This window comes from Lytechinus variegatus, chromosome 11, assembly GCF_018143015.1.
Source record: "Lytechinus variegatus isolate NC3 chromosome 11, Lvar_3.0, whole genome shotgun sequence".
NCBI classification, from domain to species: domain Eukaryota; kingdom Metazoa; phylum Echinodermata; class Echinoidea; order Temnopleuroida; family Toxopneustidae; genus Lytechinus; species Lytechinus variegatus.
In genome coordinates, this window is record NC_054750.1 from 34,597,468 (window position 1) to 34,615,070 (window position 17,603).

At 34.9% G+C, this 17,603-nt stretch overlaps 1 protein-coding gene across 1 annotated transcript; it reads left to right on the forward strand.

Moving 5' to 3' along the window:
- Nucleotides 1-1,274: 1,274 nt before the first annotated feature.
- Nucleotides 1,275-17,207, forward strand: LOC121423553. The gene is made up of 6 exons (XM_041618906.1): nt 1,275-1,319; nt 5,076-5,309; nt 13,746-13,847; nt 15,817-15,897; nt 16,124-16,195; nt 17,071-17,207. Exons 1-6 carry the CDS (start codon nt 1,316-1,318, stop codon nt 17,205-17,207), a joined length of 630 nt encoding a protein of 209 aa, XP_041474840.1. The 5' UTR covers nt 1,275-1,315.
- The last annotated feature ends 396 nt before the right edge of the window (nt 17,208-17,603 follow it).

A 17,603-nucleotide genomic window follows, 5' to 3' on the forward strand; every position in this document is an offset into this window, starting at 1 on the left:
ACTTTATATATTGAAATCATAAAAAAAAACTTATTTCTAAAAACGGAAACAAAAGTGGGACTATATCTCTTGGAACAGATCCTGAATTGCGTTGTAACCCGTAAGAAGACTTTCATTTTACCATAACGAGCGACGTCAGCCTACAGCCTAGGAGAGACTTTTATTTGATGAATTGGTCACATTTAATTACGAATATATTGCCTCCTGAAAGCCGATTCCATTTCTGAAGTAAAGACAACATAACACCAACAGACCAACCAATTATATTTTGCTGTATTTTGTCGAATCTTGCTGTGGAGTTCTCTCCAGCACTGAAATGGTGAGTCTTTGTTATTTTCTTTCTGTATTTATTTCAAACTATTATTTTGATTCGTATATCTTGATAAGCAATAAACCATTAGCAAATAATATATTATCAAGATTATCATACAAACAGGTTGGAATGGAGGGCTGCTAAAAATGGAGCCTTAGACTGCAGCATCCTTTTTACAAAACACTATCATAATAAATTAAAATCAAGAGCCCACCAAGACCCCTCTCCATCTGTTGGTTATTATTGTCTAATCTGTAAACAATTAAATATTGTGAAATCAAAACAATAAAAAACAATAGAAATAGTGAGTGAGGGACTTAATCGTCTCTCTCACATCGCTGAGTTGTTCATACAAATGTTTTGTAAAAAGTAAGCGTAACTTTAAAATGGCTTTTTTATTTTATACATTCGATTTTGATGAATATTTTAGCATTATTCTTGTATGATTTTTTTTCTCAGCTATATTGATTTAATCAACACTGATTTTTTTGGGGGGCCGGTTTTGACCTTCTAGACCATATTCCTATTTTTTTACTTCGAATCTCTTAAGTTTAAAAAAATTGTACAAAACATATCCTTTGCAAGATCGAAATAATATATTTTCTCTCATTTTATTTTTATGGATAAACACTAATAATCAACATCGATGACAATATTATATATATATTTTTAAGTATGTGATATTGCGAATACACAAAAATAGTATTTCCATCTAATATTCAAGGATTCAATGGGGGCGGTTCTATGAGAGAGGGAAATAAAAGAGATGAGAACTCAGAGAGAGAGAGAGAGAAAAAAAAATAGACAAACATAGAGAGAGAGAGTCCCCCTAGGGGTGGGAACATTCCAGATGATTTTTTTTCGGGGGTGAGGAGGGAACACGGTTCATTAGTGTACTATTTAAACTATTTAATTTTCATTCTTTTGATTGTTTCAATACAGATCGGAAAGGCCAACTTTCTTCAACGAGGTGTCATCCTTGTTTTGCTGACATTTACATGCATGGGTAAGTTGAGATCTAATAATTGTAACAGAGTAAATGTCTAAATGCATATAAAGCTTTTTTCAATACGTTTTAAAGCCGGTGTATTCCTTTTGTACTCTTGCCATTGAAAAGCAGTATTTCGTTCTTGTCATGTTGTTTGTGGTTTGATTTGAAGATATTTGCAGCAATGACACCTTTGACGTTATTTGATGTTAAACAATGACAATGGTGTGTTTTTTTTAATGTTTTGTTGGTTCATTCTCTTAGATAATGCTGTTGATGTAGATTGATTACGTTTGTTTAATGTCTAACCGTTAAAGTGAATTATGTGAAAGGGTTATACAGTGCGTATCAAAAAAAGTTTACACTTTGATAAAGACCTGGGAATTGAACAATATACAACATGTGGGTAATTTTTTCACATATGTTATTGGGTTAGGTCTCATCTATCCAATGGAAGTAAAAGTTTTTACATCATGTTATACTTGAGTGAGCACTCTCCATTTTTGTAAAGCTCGCAGAAATCTGTTTGCTCAGAAATGCCGTTTTCACGCTGTGTCAAGGGGAAAGGGCGAAATCAAACTTACCCTGCAAAACATTTCTCATACATTTCCCTTGTCCTTTTAGTCAATTGAAATAAAACGGATACATTAAAAGCATTTGTAACAATTTTGCCACCCAAACTGGAATTTCAACACTTGGTAAGCACAACCTTTACTTTTTTTGTGCCAGCTGGATCTGAGGACATAACTGAATCTGAAGAAAAGTTTTATTATATCAGTCATCTCCAGCATTTTTTCACTAAGTTTTTATCATTTAAAATGGGTTTACATTTCATTTTTCATTTAATACTTGTTTCTCCATACTTTTCCCAAGCTTGACAATGATAAACAAAATGAAAATCAAGCCTAAGCCATTTCATGTAAATCACAGCTCAGTGTAAGCAAATATCGTCACGATGGCCTGGGTGTTTGGAGGAGCGGGGTGGGGCACAATCCATTCTTCGAAGTGTTTTGAGCAAGGAAAGAAGTTAAAAAGGTAAAAGATATCCTCAAATCAATTTTACTAGCTAAATTCCATGTGTTTTTCTTGATTAGGGTCTACTTTTATTCGCATAACTATTTCAAAGTTCTGCGCAAATCATTTTTCAGTAACTTTTCAAAAGTAAGTGGTGCTCACTCAAGCGGAAATATTTTTCGACAGTTATATCGTTATTTGTTTAAATGGATCTCTACCAATGTGGAAAAATCACCAGGATATTTCCAATGTATAATTTTACAGGATTTTTTCTAAGTGTAAACTTTTTTTGATAAGCACTGTAGAAAGATGGACTCGAAAGTTATATACCTTTATAAATATGACGAAAATGTTGAATAATTGACGGTAAATAATTTACCACTCAAAAAGTAAACCTATCAGCTTTTGAGTGATGCCCTACGTGTAAGTACGAAGTCACGTAAACCTAATTGAAATTTAAAAAAAATCCATATACAAAAAGTTAAAGGGTAAATCCAGCCGAACAATAAGTTGATTTGAATAAAAAGAAAAATATCCAACGAGCCATAACACTGAAAATTTCGTCAAAAATCAAATGTAAAATAAGAAAGTTATGAAATTTTGAAGTTTTGCTTAATTTTACAAAAAAAGTTATATGCTCACCCAAAACATTAAAAAAAGCAAAAGAAATAATGAGTAAGGGACATCATCTACCGTCTCATACGTACGCGTGTCCCAGACATGACTGAGATGTGCATATACCTGTTTTATGAAAAATATGCAAAACTTTAAAATGTCATTACTTTCTTATTTTACTTCCGATTTTGATACAATTCTCAGCATTATTCTATTTGGATTTTTCTTAATTTATTCTAATGAACATTTTCTGGGGTTGACTTGACTTTTGATTTGAAGGGAGAACATTCAAACACGCAGAGCAGTGGAAATGAATTCAAGGATGTGATGCAAAAAAAAATTATAGAATTTTTATGTCCGATGGGTATTGGTAGATACAGCTATGGCTCTAAAGGGGGGGGGGTCATATACGGCTTTTGGATCAGCCACGGATGATAATTAAATGACAAAGATGATGGTATTTATGGTGATGATACTGTTGTTGTAGATGATCTGATGATAATGATAATTATGATGATGATAATGATGATTTTAAAGATGATGATGATATTGATTATGATGATGATGACGATGATAATGATGCTGAAGTCGAAAACGAAAAATATCATATTTCACAGCTCGTAGTGCTGAGAATATATGAAAAATATAATGTATGAGTGATGAAGAGTTAAACTAACGAGTATCTTGGAGAAACTTTTTCAACTTAAATTTAAAAGAATTTAGGCTTTACAAACACCTCCAGGGTGCTGTTGTATTAACCATGATAAACTAAACGATGTTTAGCTGTAAAAATACGAAGTATCACTCTTGAAATATATCGCCTGAATAGAGATATTAGAAAACAATTTAGAAAATTGAAATAGAATGCAGGAGTCGAGGGTATTTCAAAGTAATTGATTACATATTTTAGATTATTAAAACAAGACCATTCTGGGAACTGAAAGTGGTATAAACTCATAATAATTGTTGTGAATTTAGCAAGAGAATATATCTGTGTCTTATACAGGATATTCATGTAGTTTTGATCATAATTAATGATTTTTTTGCTGCATTTTCTGTATTTCACTCTATTCGCCCTTGTTCTTCCTCCTTTCTCTCTCTCTCTGTCTCTTCCTCCATGTTGATATCATTGTCTTTCTATTACTTTTTGCTGTCATGAAATTACTTTTTAAGTTATTACACCAGCCAACCACTGCAATTATTAATTTCATCATTAGATTGTTGTTATTCACTTCAGTGTAACACCCCCCGCCCCCATAGCTTGTGGCGCGGGTACACGAACACAGTGTTAAAAAGTGTGATCGCATAGTGGACAAAGTGAAAATATTCACACTATTAAAATGCTCAACATCAACAGTGTAAATATATTTTTACATGTGGACACTTCGACGGTGTGACGTTTCAAAGCGTGTTCACATGGTTGACCAACACGTTAATGCTCAGTGAAGTTTATTTCATACTGTGACTCACACTGTATAGGGCACTGTATTATTTCCAGTAAGTGCTGGTCAATATTTCATTTTTACTTGTGTAAACCAATTAAATAGTAAACTTTAACGTAAATTTAACAATGCCAAATTATCTTATTGATTTTATTTAATTTCATACCCATTTCGATTTCGTTCCGTGTGGCCCCTTTATATACATGTAGTATTGATGAATATTCACCTGAATTCAAATGATCATTGTATACTGCAAACTACGTGTTTCTCTATTACCATACTAAAAGATGAAATAAACTATCAAATTGTGATTGTATGGGTGTTCATATCCCGCAACTTTCAAATTCGTTCCGCGACCCATCTTATATACAATAGTCAATGTTAACATGGTTAACTGGTAGCGAGAGATGAATTTTCGATGGCCCTCAGAGCCCATTCATTTGTAAATTAATGCCAATACGGCGTTTTTATGCTCGGTCTCTACATTCACTCGCATGAAAGTAACCGACATCCATATTTTTTAGGTCAATATTTCAATGGCCCCTTCATTACTATTATAAATTGTTAATTGTATCATAAGTTTTAAAAACCAATTGAATGTGATACATTTTCTGGCATACCTGTTGTTAAATGTCGACATTGCCACTCATTTTCTGCTCTACCAAAGCAAGTGATATTTGTTGGTTGTTTATATTTTTCCAAGCCTGTTTGGTCTCCTCAAGTGAGATAGAGAAACCCGCCTCTTGTTGTTCAGACGGACTAGGACTCAACTACACCATACCGATGTTCCATGAATGTAAGAAGGAACTCCATCCCAATGGTAGCATGGTGCAGAAGATTCCTAAGATCATCCCTTACACTGCTAAGGAAGCTGCCTGCCCAAGAAGGAAGAGCAAACTCGGGATCCCGCCGGGACGCAGGGTGTGCAAATTCCCATGTAAGTCAAGATTTTTAAAATCTTTTTATTTAATTATAATCATTATTATTATTACCATCATTTTTTTTTTTTGGGGGGGGGGCTGGGCAAACATATCCATTTGCAACCCCCCCCCAAAAAAAAATGACAACTGACTTGAAAAAACTCAATTGTGAAATTTTATGTTGTTTTAAAGAACATTGAAGAGCAATATATAAACTTTAAGGTTGGCAAAAATAGGATTAAACTTTTAGTATTTTCAACTTTTGCTCACCCCTTCCCCAGGAAAAAAAAAGTCCGAAGCGTGAATTCGACACCCTGTTCATTATAATTTGGGGGAAACATTTATCAAATTATGATTTTGAATCAAATGAAATGATTTTTATCAGGTATGTCATCTGAAACTTAATGTAATTGAATTCCATACAAAATGTTCTTCTCATATGTTCTTCTCACCCCAACCTTACGACACGTCCTCATGAATTTTCCTATGGAATTTGTCTGTGACAAATGTGTAATGGTGAGTGCTAGGGGAAAGAAATCATTCGTGAAATTGTGGTGTGAATTGTTAAAAAATGTGTGTTTTTAAAAACTATATGAAGATAATTCTCGTTAATACAGACATGCTTCTGCTCTCCCCAAGTCCTGGTGATTTCCCCTCTGTTATTTGGTTCCTTAGCAACATAAAATGACAATTAATAGGAAGTGATAAACCAAGCGATGTTCACAATCATCATTGCTAAATGATTAATTAGCCAATTAGGTTGGAGTACTTTTACCAATACAACCCTGAGTATTATAAAAAAATATCAACATCACGGCTTACTTTCATATATTTTTTTAACCACTGATAAAAAAAAGATGAAATCCAAGGTTTATATTGACTGTGTTACGATACTGCAACAAATAACAAAGAAGATTTGAAATTTAATTTCCCTTTTTTTTATTACAGGAAATTGATCATGTACTTAAACAAAATAAAACCAAATAATCTTACATCAATCTCTTGAAGTGTCTGATGTACAGTGCGTCCCAGAAAAAACGAAACCGAGATTTAGCGATCATTTATCATTACTTAATCATAAAGCTGAGAATCTCCTCTTTCATCTGATATTACTTAGATTATTTCTCATTCACGCATGAGTGAGCAAAAACAATTTGAAAAAAAGATACCAAAAACTCATTTGGCGGGGGGTATTTGGGTTTCAAAAAGAAAACCACATTTTTGAAAAGTTCAATATCTCCTCTTTAATTTGATACCTAAATTACAGAAAATGGTCAAGAAATAACAAAGTTCTGGTCATTTGAAATAAGGCTTGAATTTCAATAATTTCATAAAATGAAGAGGTTCTCCAGGCTGGCTTTCAAACTCACTCGACACTCTGTTTTGTTGACGATCAGCCATGCATTAAATCTTTTGTTCACCATGCGAAAGCTTCTGTGGGAAACCGGTGAAAACACGTTTATCTCATGAAATTATGGAAATACAAGCCTTATTTCAAATGGCCAGAACTTTTTTATTTCTTGACCATTTTCTGTAATTTAGGCACCAAATTAAAGAGCAGATATTGAACTTTTCAGAAATGTGGTTTTCTTTTTGAAACCCAGATACCCTCCGCCAAATGAGTTTTTGGTATCTTTTCTTCAAATTGTTTTTGCTCACTCATGCGTGAATAAGAAATAACCTAATAGTAATATCAGATGAAAGAGGAGATTCTCAGCTTTAAATTGGTAGGTCATTTGTCTATTCTATTTATGATTAAGTAATGATAAATGATCGCTAAATCTCGGTTTCGTTTATTCTGGGACGCACTGTACAACCAGGGTTATAGTTCACTGTTATGATAGTCCAATATATATTCCAGGTAGGCTGGGAGGATTCCTTATTAATGATGGCGATTATGAAACTGATGTTGAAGTACGATGAATAATAAGAGTCACTGTAATGAGTTGAAGTGTCCGTGAAGACGATGTTGATGATGATTAACAGTTAATTTCAGCAATCCATGGGTTGAAGAGTGTTCATTTAACAGGTTGATGATGTTGATGATCTCGATGAGAACTGAAAGTTCCTCTCTCAAAATAATTGCAAACAGTTCATTGATGGCGTGCAAATATTCCAGGTGGTAATGAAGTATGCTCTGACGTAAAGTCTGGCGTGAAACTCTTAGCTCTGATCTGCTATGATCTGATCTGATGAAGTGATCTGGTATGATGTGAAGATGTCCTTGTAGAAACTGCAGCTTATATATGCACATTTCAACTATTCTAGATCATTCTAGTATTAGATCATTCTAGTATTCACTATTCTAGAGACTTCTTTATGTGGAAGGTTCTAGTATTGTCTTTAAAAAACATTCTCCTTTCAGGAGCAGTCAAATTCCAGAAGACTCTTGAATGACCTCATTGAAATTAACATAGCTAATCCTATTATTCACTGGAATGTAGCAATCTATTGTTTGGCTTTTCCCTATTCAACAATAAAATTCCTTGGCCTTAAAATGGGTAAGGCCTGCATAACAAAAAGCTTTTACAAAGACATTCTGGAATGTTCTTTATCATTCTTGGCTATCCTTTAAGAGGAAATAACTAATAGATGAATGTAATTGCTTTTACAATTCTTCTTATATATAACAACTGAGTTTGGGGCAGTAAACCGGGTGGGGGGCGGAGCACCCTATAAACTTTTCAAATACTGAAGAAAGGTAGGAAAAAGGGGTGAAAAAACGAAAGGTAAGAAATAAGGCAGAAGAGTGTAAATTAAAGTGGTGGGATTCAACTTTGAAAAATATGACTTCATGCTTGGTCGCCTACCCCCCCCCCCCTCCCGTTATTGGCGCCGCCCTTCAACTGAGTTATCACGGCAGCCGCAATTGACTGATAACATATCCGTGAAAAAAAATCTGCAGATAGATTTTTTAGCAGCAGAAGTAGTTGACAAGCAGAAGAATGTTCAATTGTTTTGAATTGTTTTTGTTTTATATCATTTTCAACATAAAAAAATAAAAATGGTTTTATATAATTACAATAACATTTGCAAATGAAACCTTTAAAAAGAATATAATTTGATAGGTACAATATATGATATTTTCCCATTAGGAAAACGAAGTATTAGGAAAAAAAACCCAAATTATCATGAACATTATAAAGATCTGGAAAATGAAGGGATCCACTAAAAAAAATCAATTCAATGCTTGTAGTGAGTAGACATCTTTAAACAATTATTGTAGAATAGCCATTGGAAACAGAACATAGAACAGCAAAGGAACAAAAAAAAAACAGAGAACAAGAAAAGGGAAACAAACACGAATGATATGAAAACAAAATGGAAAAGCAATGAAGAAAGATGATATAAGAGCAGAACCTCAGTGCTGAAAAAAAGAAAGAAAATCAGTTGAGTAGGCCTAAAATGGTAAATTTAATCAAAATTGATGAACCATTAAACACCACATCATCGGTGAAATATCTTTTGGTCTTTTACCACTTGGTCAATTTCTCAGTTCGTCTAATTTACATGATCTAAACCCACTTTTTCTACAACCAGTTCGTCTATTACCAATTTCGTCCTATTTGCTCTTGAATATGGCTAATGACAAGTTTGGCAAAACCATTTAGTCTGATTCCCAGTTGGTCGAACAAAAATGGTCTAATTTCCATTTCGTCCAATTTCCAGATAATCTAACATTCACTTCGTCTACGTGCCACTTGCTTTATTATTTATTTGGGCTACACCCAATTTGGCTAATCATATGGACACGACTACCTATACCCTTATTCTAAATGTCACTTGGTGCAATAACCAGCTAGGCTACTTATCATTTAAAGTATAATTGGCATTATGGTCTCGTGACCGTTTGGTCTAAGCACTCTTGGTCTAATGTCCATTTAGTGTAATATGAATTATTCATTGTGAGTTAATTGATATGATTGATCCTTCAAAGATTCGTGTACTAAAAGCTGTAGACTCTAGAACTTGTAATGACCAGGTTGCATAAGAGGTACCCGCTGTCTTGGTTAATGAAGGAAGACATTTATGAACCGTCTTACAAGGCTGCCATCATTATCAAGCTTATTTCGCTCACGATGGCGGTCTCCTGCATTCCTCTAAATTATCATTTTGTTGAATGAGTATAAGACTCTATTGATATTTACTTATTGCTTGTATTTCAATATTGTATCGTTGTTTCGCTAAATATTAAATTTGTATATGTTACGTTATAATACTCATATCATACTAATACTGATGCAAATGCAAAAAAAGTTACATCAGAATGACCGGGTTATGAAGAAAAGAACGAAAACTCTCATTGTTTTATTTCAATATGATAATGCGATGCATTGAGAGGGGTAACGCAAACATGGTAAAGGTTGTTATTTCTTTCTATGCTAGTCACCAACGAGGAGACACCATCAATTAAAATGGACGATACTTGAACTTGAAGAAGGGCTTTCCCTAAAAATTTATGCAGTGTTTTGTTTTACTAGAGTGTTGATAAAACCCGTTACACAGATATTTTGTGAGCAATCATTCTCCATTGTCTACTTCTTCTTTTCAACTTCTTCTTCCTTTTTTCTCCTTCTTCTTCTTCTTCAACCTTTCATCTTATAAAGTTAGGGCATCCTTTTTTTTAATCTTCACCGTTCTCGTTTCCTCTAAATTATTTAGTCGCTTGTTCTTCATCTGAAATTCACGGCTTATTATATGTATATAATAAGCCGTATACGTAATGAATAAGGCCCGTTCTAAGTATTACACTGATTGTATCACTGATAATAGCTCGAACCAAAAGAAACTCTTTGGCATAACAAAGTCCTTACTGAACATGACAAAGAGTGATCTTGTCATACCTCCTAGTGTTGACAACTATGATTTTGTTAATGGACTAGGAGACTTTTTTGAACAAAAAGTAGTAAAAATTCACTGTGATATTGAATCATTGTTACATGAAGAGCAGATTGGTGTTGATGGTTTGCAGAGATGCTTTTCTGCTTCTAACCAGCACGTACTCTCGAGCTTCAAGTTACTATCACTAAGTGATGTTAGGAAAATTGTTATGAACCTCAGCAAAAAATCATGTTCCCTCGATCCAATGCCAACAAGATTGGTTGTTGAGTGTCTAGATACCTTACTACCTGTGCTTACGAAAATCATAAATCTCTCATTATATGATGCCAAGTGTTATTCGGGTTGGAAGCTAGCGTTAGTTAGGCCTGTGCCAAAGAAACCTAATTCAGAAGTAAACTTCAATAACTTTAGGCCAATAAGTAACCTTCAATATGTGTCGAAATTGGTTGAAGGGGCAGTCACTGCTCAAATTCAGGAACATCTCGATCGTAACAACCTTTCCCCTTAACACAGTCAGCTTACAGGAAGTTTCACAGTACAGAAACAGCCCTACTAAAAGTCAAGAACGATTTACTAATGGCTATGAACCAACAGAAAGTTACCTTTTTAGTACTCTTAGACCTTAGTGCTGCGTTCGACACTATTGACCATAGTATACTTGCTGAAATATTGGAAACTGATTTTGGGATAACAGACTCTGCTTTGTCTTGGTTGCAGTCTTACCTTTCCGATAGGCAGCAACAAATATCAATTGGTGATATTACCTCAAAGAAATTTGACGTTAGATGGGGCATTCCCCAAGGGTCCAGGCTCGGACCTCTCCTTTTTTCCCTCTATTCTAGTAGGCTTTTTTCGGTTATCAAAGCATACTCTGAAAAAATATCTTGTCACTGTTATGCAGATGACACTCAATTATACATTTCCTTCAGCCCAGTCAGGGAACAAGAACAGTCCTGTGTTTTGGCCCTTGAACACTGTCTACAGGAACTTCGTAGATGGATGTTGAGCAGTAAGTTGAAACTCAATGATAGCAAAACTGAGTTTCTTATTATTGGAACACCTAGACAAGTGTCTAAATTAAATATAGATTGCATAACAGTTGGAAATACTGTAGTTAAGCAGACCATGGTTGCAAAAAACCTTGGTGTCTGGTTTGACTCGCAGCTAAACATGGAAACCCACATATCCAAAACATGCAAAACTGCCTTTTATCATCTCTACAACTTACGTCATATCCGAAAATATTTAAGCAGCACATGTATTAATACACTGGTCCATGCATTTGTAACAAGCAAGTTGGATTATTGTAATGGACTACTTTTTGGCTTACCAGATTCTCAGATAAACAAATTACAGCGTGTTCAAAATGCATGTGCCAGACTCATTTGTAATTCCCCCAAATTTTCCCATGTAAGGCCCCTACTCAACGATCTACATTGGCTTCCAGTACGTCAGCGAATCAAATTCAAAATAATGCTCCTAACATATAAGATACTACATGACATGGCCCCCACCTATCTCAGTGAACTCCTTAAATTAAAATCACCCACCCAGTCTTACAGGCTTCGTAGTTCTCATGACACAATGCTCCTCAGTCTCCCACCATGTAAAACAAAGATCACACTAGGTGACCGTGCCTTTATCAGTGCTGCACCCAAACTCTGGAATAGTCTCCCTTCCTCAATAAGAAATGCATCCTCTGTCAACTTATTTAAAACCAAACTGAAATCCCACCTCTTTCAAGATAGTTTTTAAAAAAGAAGTCACTTTTTCATGTTTTTGGTTATGTATTTTGTAGAAATGATTAATCTTTACTTATTTTCTTCGATTAATTTAGCGAACTTAATTTTACTTTTAAAATTTTTGCGTATCCTGTTAATAATTGTTTTTCTGTTTATCTGCTATGTATTGTAATGCGCAGTTGAGTATATCCAAATAGAAATTGCGCAATATAAATTTACAATTATTATTATTAAATTTACAATAAGCATAAAATTCTCTGTTGCTGAGGAAGAGTGGCACATGTTGTAAATTACTTTCCAGATACACAGGAACCCTCGTGCTTGCTGATGACGTAGTACTCCTCGCCAACTGCCCTAGAGATCTACAGCGTATGCTTGATATTGTCTTGGAGTACACCAAACAGTTGCACTACACTATCAATCCATCTAAACGTGCTGTTATGATTTTAGACCCAGGACGTAATTCTGCAGACTTCCAATGGCACTTTGGTTCAGACATCATTCCTGTTCAGGCCTGCCATTCTCACCTTGGTGTCTTGCGCTCCTCCAAAGAGCTGCTTGGTCTTCCAAGGACAACTGCACATGAGGCTATTCCTCTGCTTACAGACATGACAGAGATTGCCCTCCTATCTGGCTCAATTAATCTCCTACATCTGCGTCTTCTGGGAAAGGTTATTTCAATTTATCATGACAGAATGAAGCACAGGATATTTTCGAGTGTTGTCTGACAGGAGCCTACCATTCCTACCATTAAAGTCCTCAAGGTTCTTCTAGATAAGTACAATCCTCCAGCTCTACTGGATCTCCTGCAGCAAGGTTGCTCGTATCTGACATGGAAGAAGAGAGTAACAAATGCAGTGGAAAGTTAAAGGCCCTTGCATATCTCTTCTGTTTCATGATATTGACTTGGTGCTTCCCAATCATGTATTCCCGTCCGCCATTCACCTTGCACATCTCCGGGTAGCCATCAATATGAAAGCCCAGCTTCTTACCGGCACTTATCTCACCTAAAGTCGACTGTGCATGATCTCCAGACTAGTTTCCGACCCAAGTTGCCCTGCTTGCCATGGATCTGCGGAAACTGTCTTTCACTTTTAGTTAGTTAGTGAATGCATAGCCTTTACCCATCTTAGAAATTATCTTCCGAAGCATTTACCAGAGAATGCCATTAAAGTGCTCTCAAGCCTTTCAAAAAACAGACTCCTATCTTCATGTGGCACGACCAGACTTTTCCTCCTTGGTGTTATTGGCAATGTCTTGTTTCAGTTTCAGAAAAAGAAGAAGAAGATGGCTTATGGCTTAATGGCTTATAGATGGGGGTGTGGGCCATTCCCTAATAAGTTCATCGACTAAGAAAACGAAAAGAAAGAACAAAAAAAAAGGAAAGCGTAAAATATCTTTCCATTAATGTAATTAATATATATATATATATATATATATATCGAATTTTTTTACCTGACTGCTAAGAAAGCACGAATGCCTGTGAGCAAGCAACCAGGGGACCGACGGCTTAGGGTCCTCTCCGAGGGACCTGGTAATGAGGATAAATAGCTTACCAAAGGGCACTAGCGCTCCACTTGGGAATCGAACCCGGGTCACCGGAATCCGAAACCCCCGCTCTACCGACTGAGCTATCGCGTCTCCTTTATAATGAATATAATGCCAACATTATTTTATCACCACGTTATATTTTTATTCAAATAAAAAATAAACAAATTTGCTCGCTCGACTCGCTCACATTAGATGACAATAATTTTTTTCACAGACGCCATTTAGTGCCCCCTCATGCTCCTGGAGAAGGCCTATATAATAACTTCATTTCGTATTCTTTCTTTCTTTCTTTCTTTCTTTCATTATCTATCTTTGCAGATTGTATTGAAGATCGCTGTAAGAACGGCTGGTGTGAGGAGACAATGAAAGGCTACAAGTGTCACTGTTCTCACGGGTATAGAGGAAGTGACTGCTCTTCACGTAAGAAATGAATATGATTATCATTATAACGTGGTCCAAATATACTCTGTGTAAATGCATGATCAATTTTTCCTTGGAATTTGTTTGATGGTACAGTAAATTTATTTTATAGTAAAAATATAAAAAAAAATCTTGATGAACTAAACCCTGGCTACGCTGTATCTACATATACCATCCTCTCAATTATATAATAGAAAGCACCTCGCAATGTATATGTCCTTGCTCTTCACAATTATAATAAATAAAACAAATCAAAACAAGTCTAGTTAATCAATTCAATTCAATTCTTTTATTTCATTTCCATTCAAAACATAATACAAAGTAATATAAAACAATACAAATCAAATACAATTTTACAGAAGGGCATTCTTACTTCGTAAAAAAAAAAACAGTATTATATACAGCATAAATGGAAATGAGGGGATCCACTAAAAAGCAAAGCTTGTAAAATTGTGGATCCCCTTGGAAAAGAAGAAATTATAGTCGACTTACTATATGCGTACATGCATGTATTACAGGAAAGCAAAAGAGAAAAAGAAATCATATTGACAATCATTTTGCCAATGAAGTGTTTATTGATAAAGATAATTTTTGATTGGCAAAAGCTAGATTGTATTTGTTTTGTTATCGATTAAGTCAATACGTGATACTATTATACAGTGCGTATCAAAAAATAGTTTACACTTAGAAAAATTCCTGTAAAATTATATATTTGTAATATCCTGAATATTTTTGCACATTTTAACATTGGTACAGATCCATTTAAGCAAATGACGATATAAGTTTCGAAAAATACTTCCGCTTGAGTGAGCACCACTTACTTGTGAAAAGTTAGTGAAAAATGATTTGCGCAGAACTTTGAAATAGTTATGCGAATAAAAGTAGGCCTTAATCATGAAGAACACGTGGAATTTAGCTAGTAAAATTGATTTGATGATATATTCTACCTTTTTAAACTTGTTTCCTCGCCAAAAACACTTCGAAGAGTGCATTGCGTCCCACCCCACTCCCCCACACGCCGAGGACATCGGAACGATATTTGCTTTACACTGAACTGTGATTTACATGAAATGGCTTAGGCTTCATTTTCAATTTTTTAATCATTGTCAAGCTTGGGAAAAGTGTGGAGCAACAAGCATTAAATGAAAAATGAAATTTAAACCCACTTTAAATGATACAAACTAAATAAAAAAAATGTTGCAGATGTCTGATATAAACTTTTGTCCAGATTCAGTTATGTCCTCACATCAAGCTGGCACAAAAATGTAAACTTGAAGGCTGTGCTTACTAAGTGTTGAAATTTCAATTTGGGTTGCAAAATTGTTACAAATTGCTTGAATGTATTCGTTTTATTTCAACTGACTAAAAGTACAAAGGAAATGTATGAGAAATGTGTCACAGGGTACATCGTGAAAACGAGCATTTCTGCGCAAACAGATTTCTGCGAGCTTTACAAAAATGGACAGTGCTCACTCAAGTGTAACATTCTGTCAAAACTTTTACTTTCATTAGATAGATGAGACCAAAACGCAAGATTATACGTGAAAAAAATACCCACATCTTGTTTTTTTTTTAATTCCCAGGATTTTTTCAAAGTGTAAACTTTTTTTGATACGCACTGTATATATACAATATATTAATCCGTGGTCTAAACATCTTATAGTTTCACTTATTGGCTGAACTTAACTGATAACCAACAAAACAAATCCAGAGAATGTTTATTAGCCTTAAATTTTCGTCTCGACGATACCCTTCGTCTTCTTCATGTCTTCCTCCTAAAGAAGACGAAGGATATCGTCGAAAAGTTGAGGCTCACAAGCATTTGATTAACAAAAGCATTAACTGGATATGTTATGTTTTATATGTATTATCCACATTATATATTCCTTTTCCCTTCCCACTACCTCACACCCCCTCCCACTCTCTTTCCATTAAACATGTAGAATTTTATCTAATGCTTTATGTTCAGATTCAACTTCTTCACTGGCAGACAGACCTGTGCCCCCGGCTGATTCAACTCCACATTGCCCGAAGATAACTACTTTTACTGGTAAGAATCTTTTCGCTAACTTTGGTTTGTGCATTTAATACAACCGTTTCTTTTTTGTATCCATGTATTGCTTCCCCCTGTCCAACAGGCTTACTAGTAGTGATTTGGCGGGGATATAGAGGAAGGGACGCAAAAGAACAAAGTTCAGGAATTTAAATTGCTATAAATGTATTACATTGCGTGCAAAATGTCATCATTTCATCGTTCTTTTTACATTATTTGTCAGAATTAACTTCCACCCAAGACGACACGACAACAACAACCGATTCTACACTCTCTACGACTGCCTCTAACTCTGGTAAGACAGCATTCCCCTCTCATGCTATTTCCTTCCCTCGATCCTGTGTTACTAATAAAATAACAAAAATAACATGATTTGGTATAATCATCAAATCCTTAAACTCAACGGCAAGTGATAATGTATATGTAATAACGATCATGTAGTTTATTTGATTTGAATCAATAGTGAAAAATCAGACAAGCATAATGCTAAAAATTTCATCAAAATCGGATGTAAAGTAAGAAAGTTATGACATTTTATAGTCATTTCACAAAATTTCATTTCACATTTCCCGAAATTTCATTGCACAAAAGAGTTATATGTACAATTTAGTCACATGCAAATGAGAGAATCGATGATGTCCCTGACTCACTATTTCTTTTGCTTTTTATTGTTTGAATTATACAATATTTCAATCTTTATAGATTTGACAGAAAGGACTAACTTGACTGAATCCTATAGTATTAAACAATGTTCATTCCACATGTTCAGGGAGGAATTAATCGTTGTTTCACTTGACAATGAGGAGAAAAATAGAATATTTCATAATACAAAAGAAATAGTGAGTGATGTCATCAATTCCCTCATTTGCATACTGACGGGGATGTGCATATAAATGTTTAGTGAAACTAAGCATGACTTAAAAATTTCATTACTTTCTTATTTAACATCCCATTTTCATGAAATTTTCAGTGTTATGCATGTTGGTATTTTCTCTTTTATTCAGATCAATTTTTGTTGGAGTGGACTTCATATTATGTTCCACACTGAAAACACACCATGGCTCACACTGCGGGACATTGTGTTCTTTGCAATAAGGTTACTCTACTCTTGCACAATTATTGCGTTGTTCTTTTCATATTATTTGATATTATATTGTCACTATTTGTCAGAATCAACTTCCACCCAGGACGACACGACAACAACTACTACTACTACACTCTCTACGACTGCCGCTGACTCTGGTAAGACAGCATTCCTCTCTCATTCTCTGTCGTGTGCACTCCTTCCCTTTTCCCTGATGAAATAATACACTGCAAAAACTCTGGTGTTGCTTTAACACCAGCCCGGAATCTATATATGTCCACACCAGAGAAGTGTCAAACAACACCAGTTTGGTTTTGGTCTAACACCAGATATGTGTTTATACAACACCAATTAGTATTAAAACAGCATCGGTTTGATTCCAAACTGGTGTTTCAATACTTCTCTGGTTTTGACATATATAGATTCCCGGCTGGTGTTAATTCAACACCGGAGTTTATGCAGTGTACGTAAAAATAATTGAATGGCCTTTGCTGGAAAGAACACAGTGTCATTGTGATCACACTGCAGTGTTTTCACATCGTCTATTTGAAAGTATACACGTTGTAAAATGCGCAAATTCAACATTGTAAACATATGATCACATATTTTCACACACACA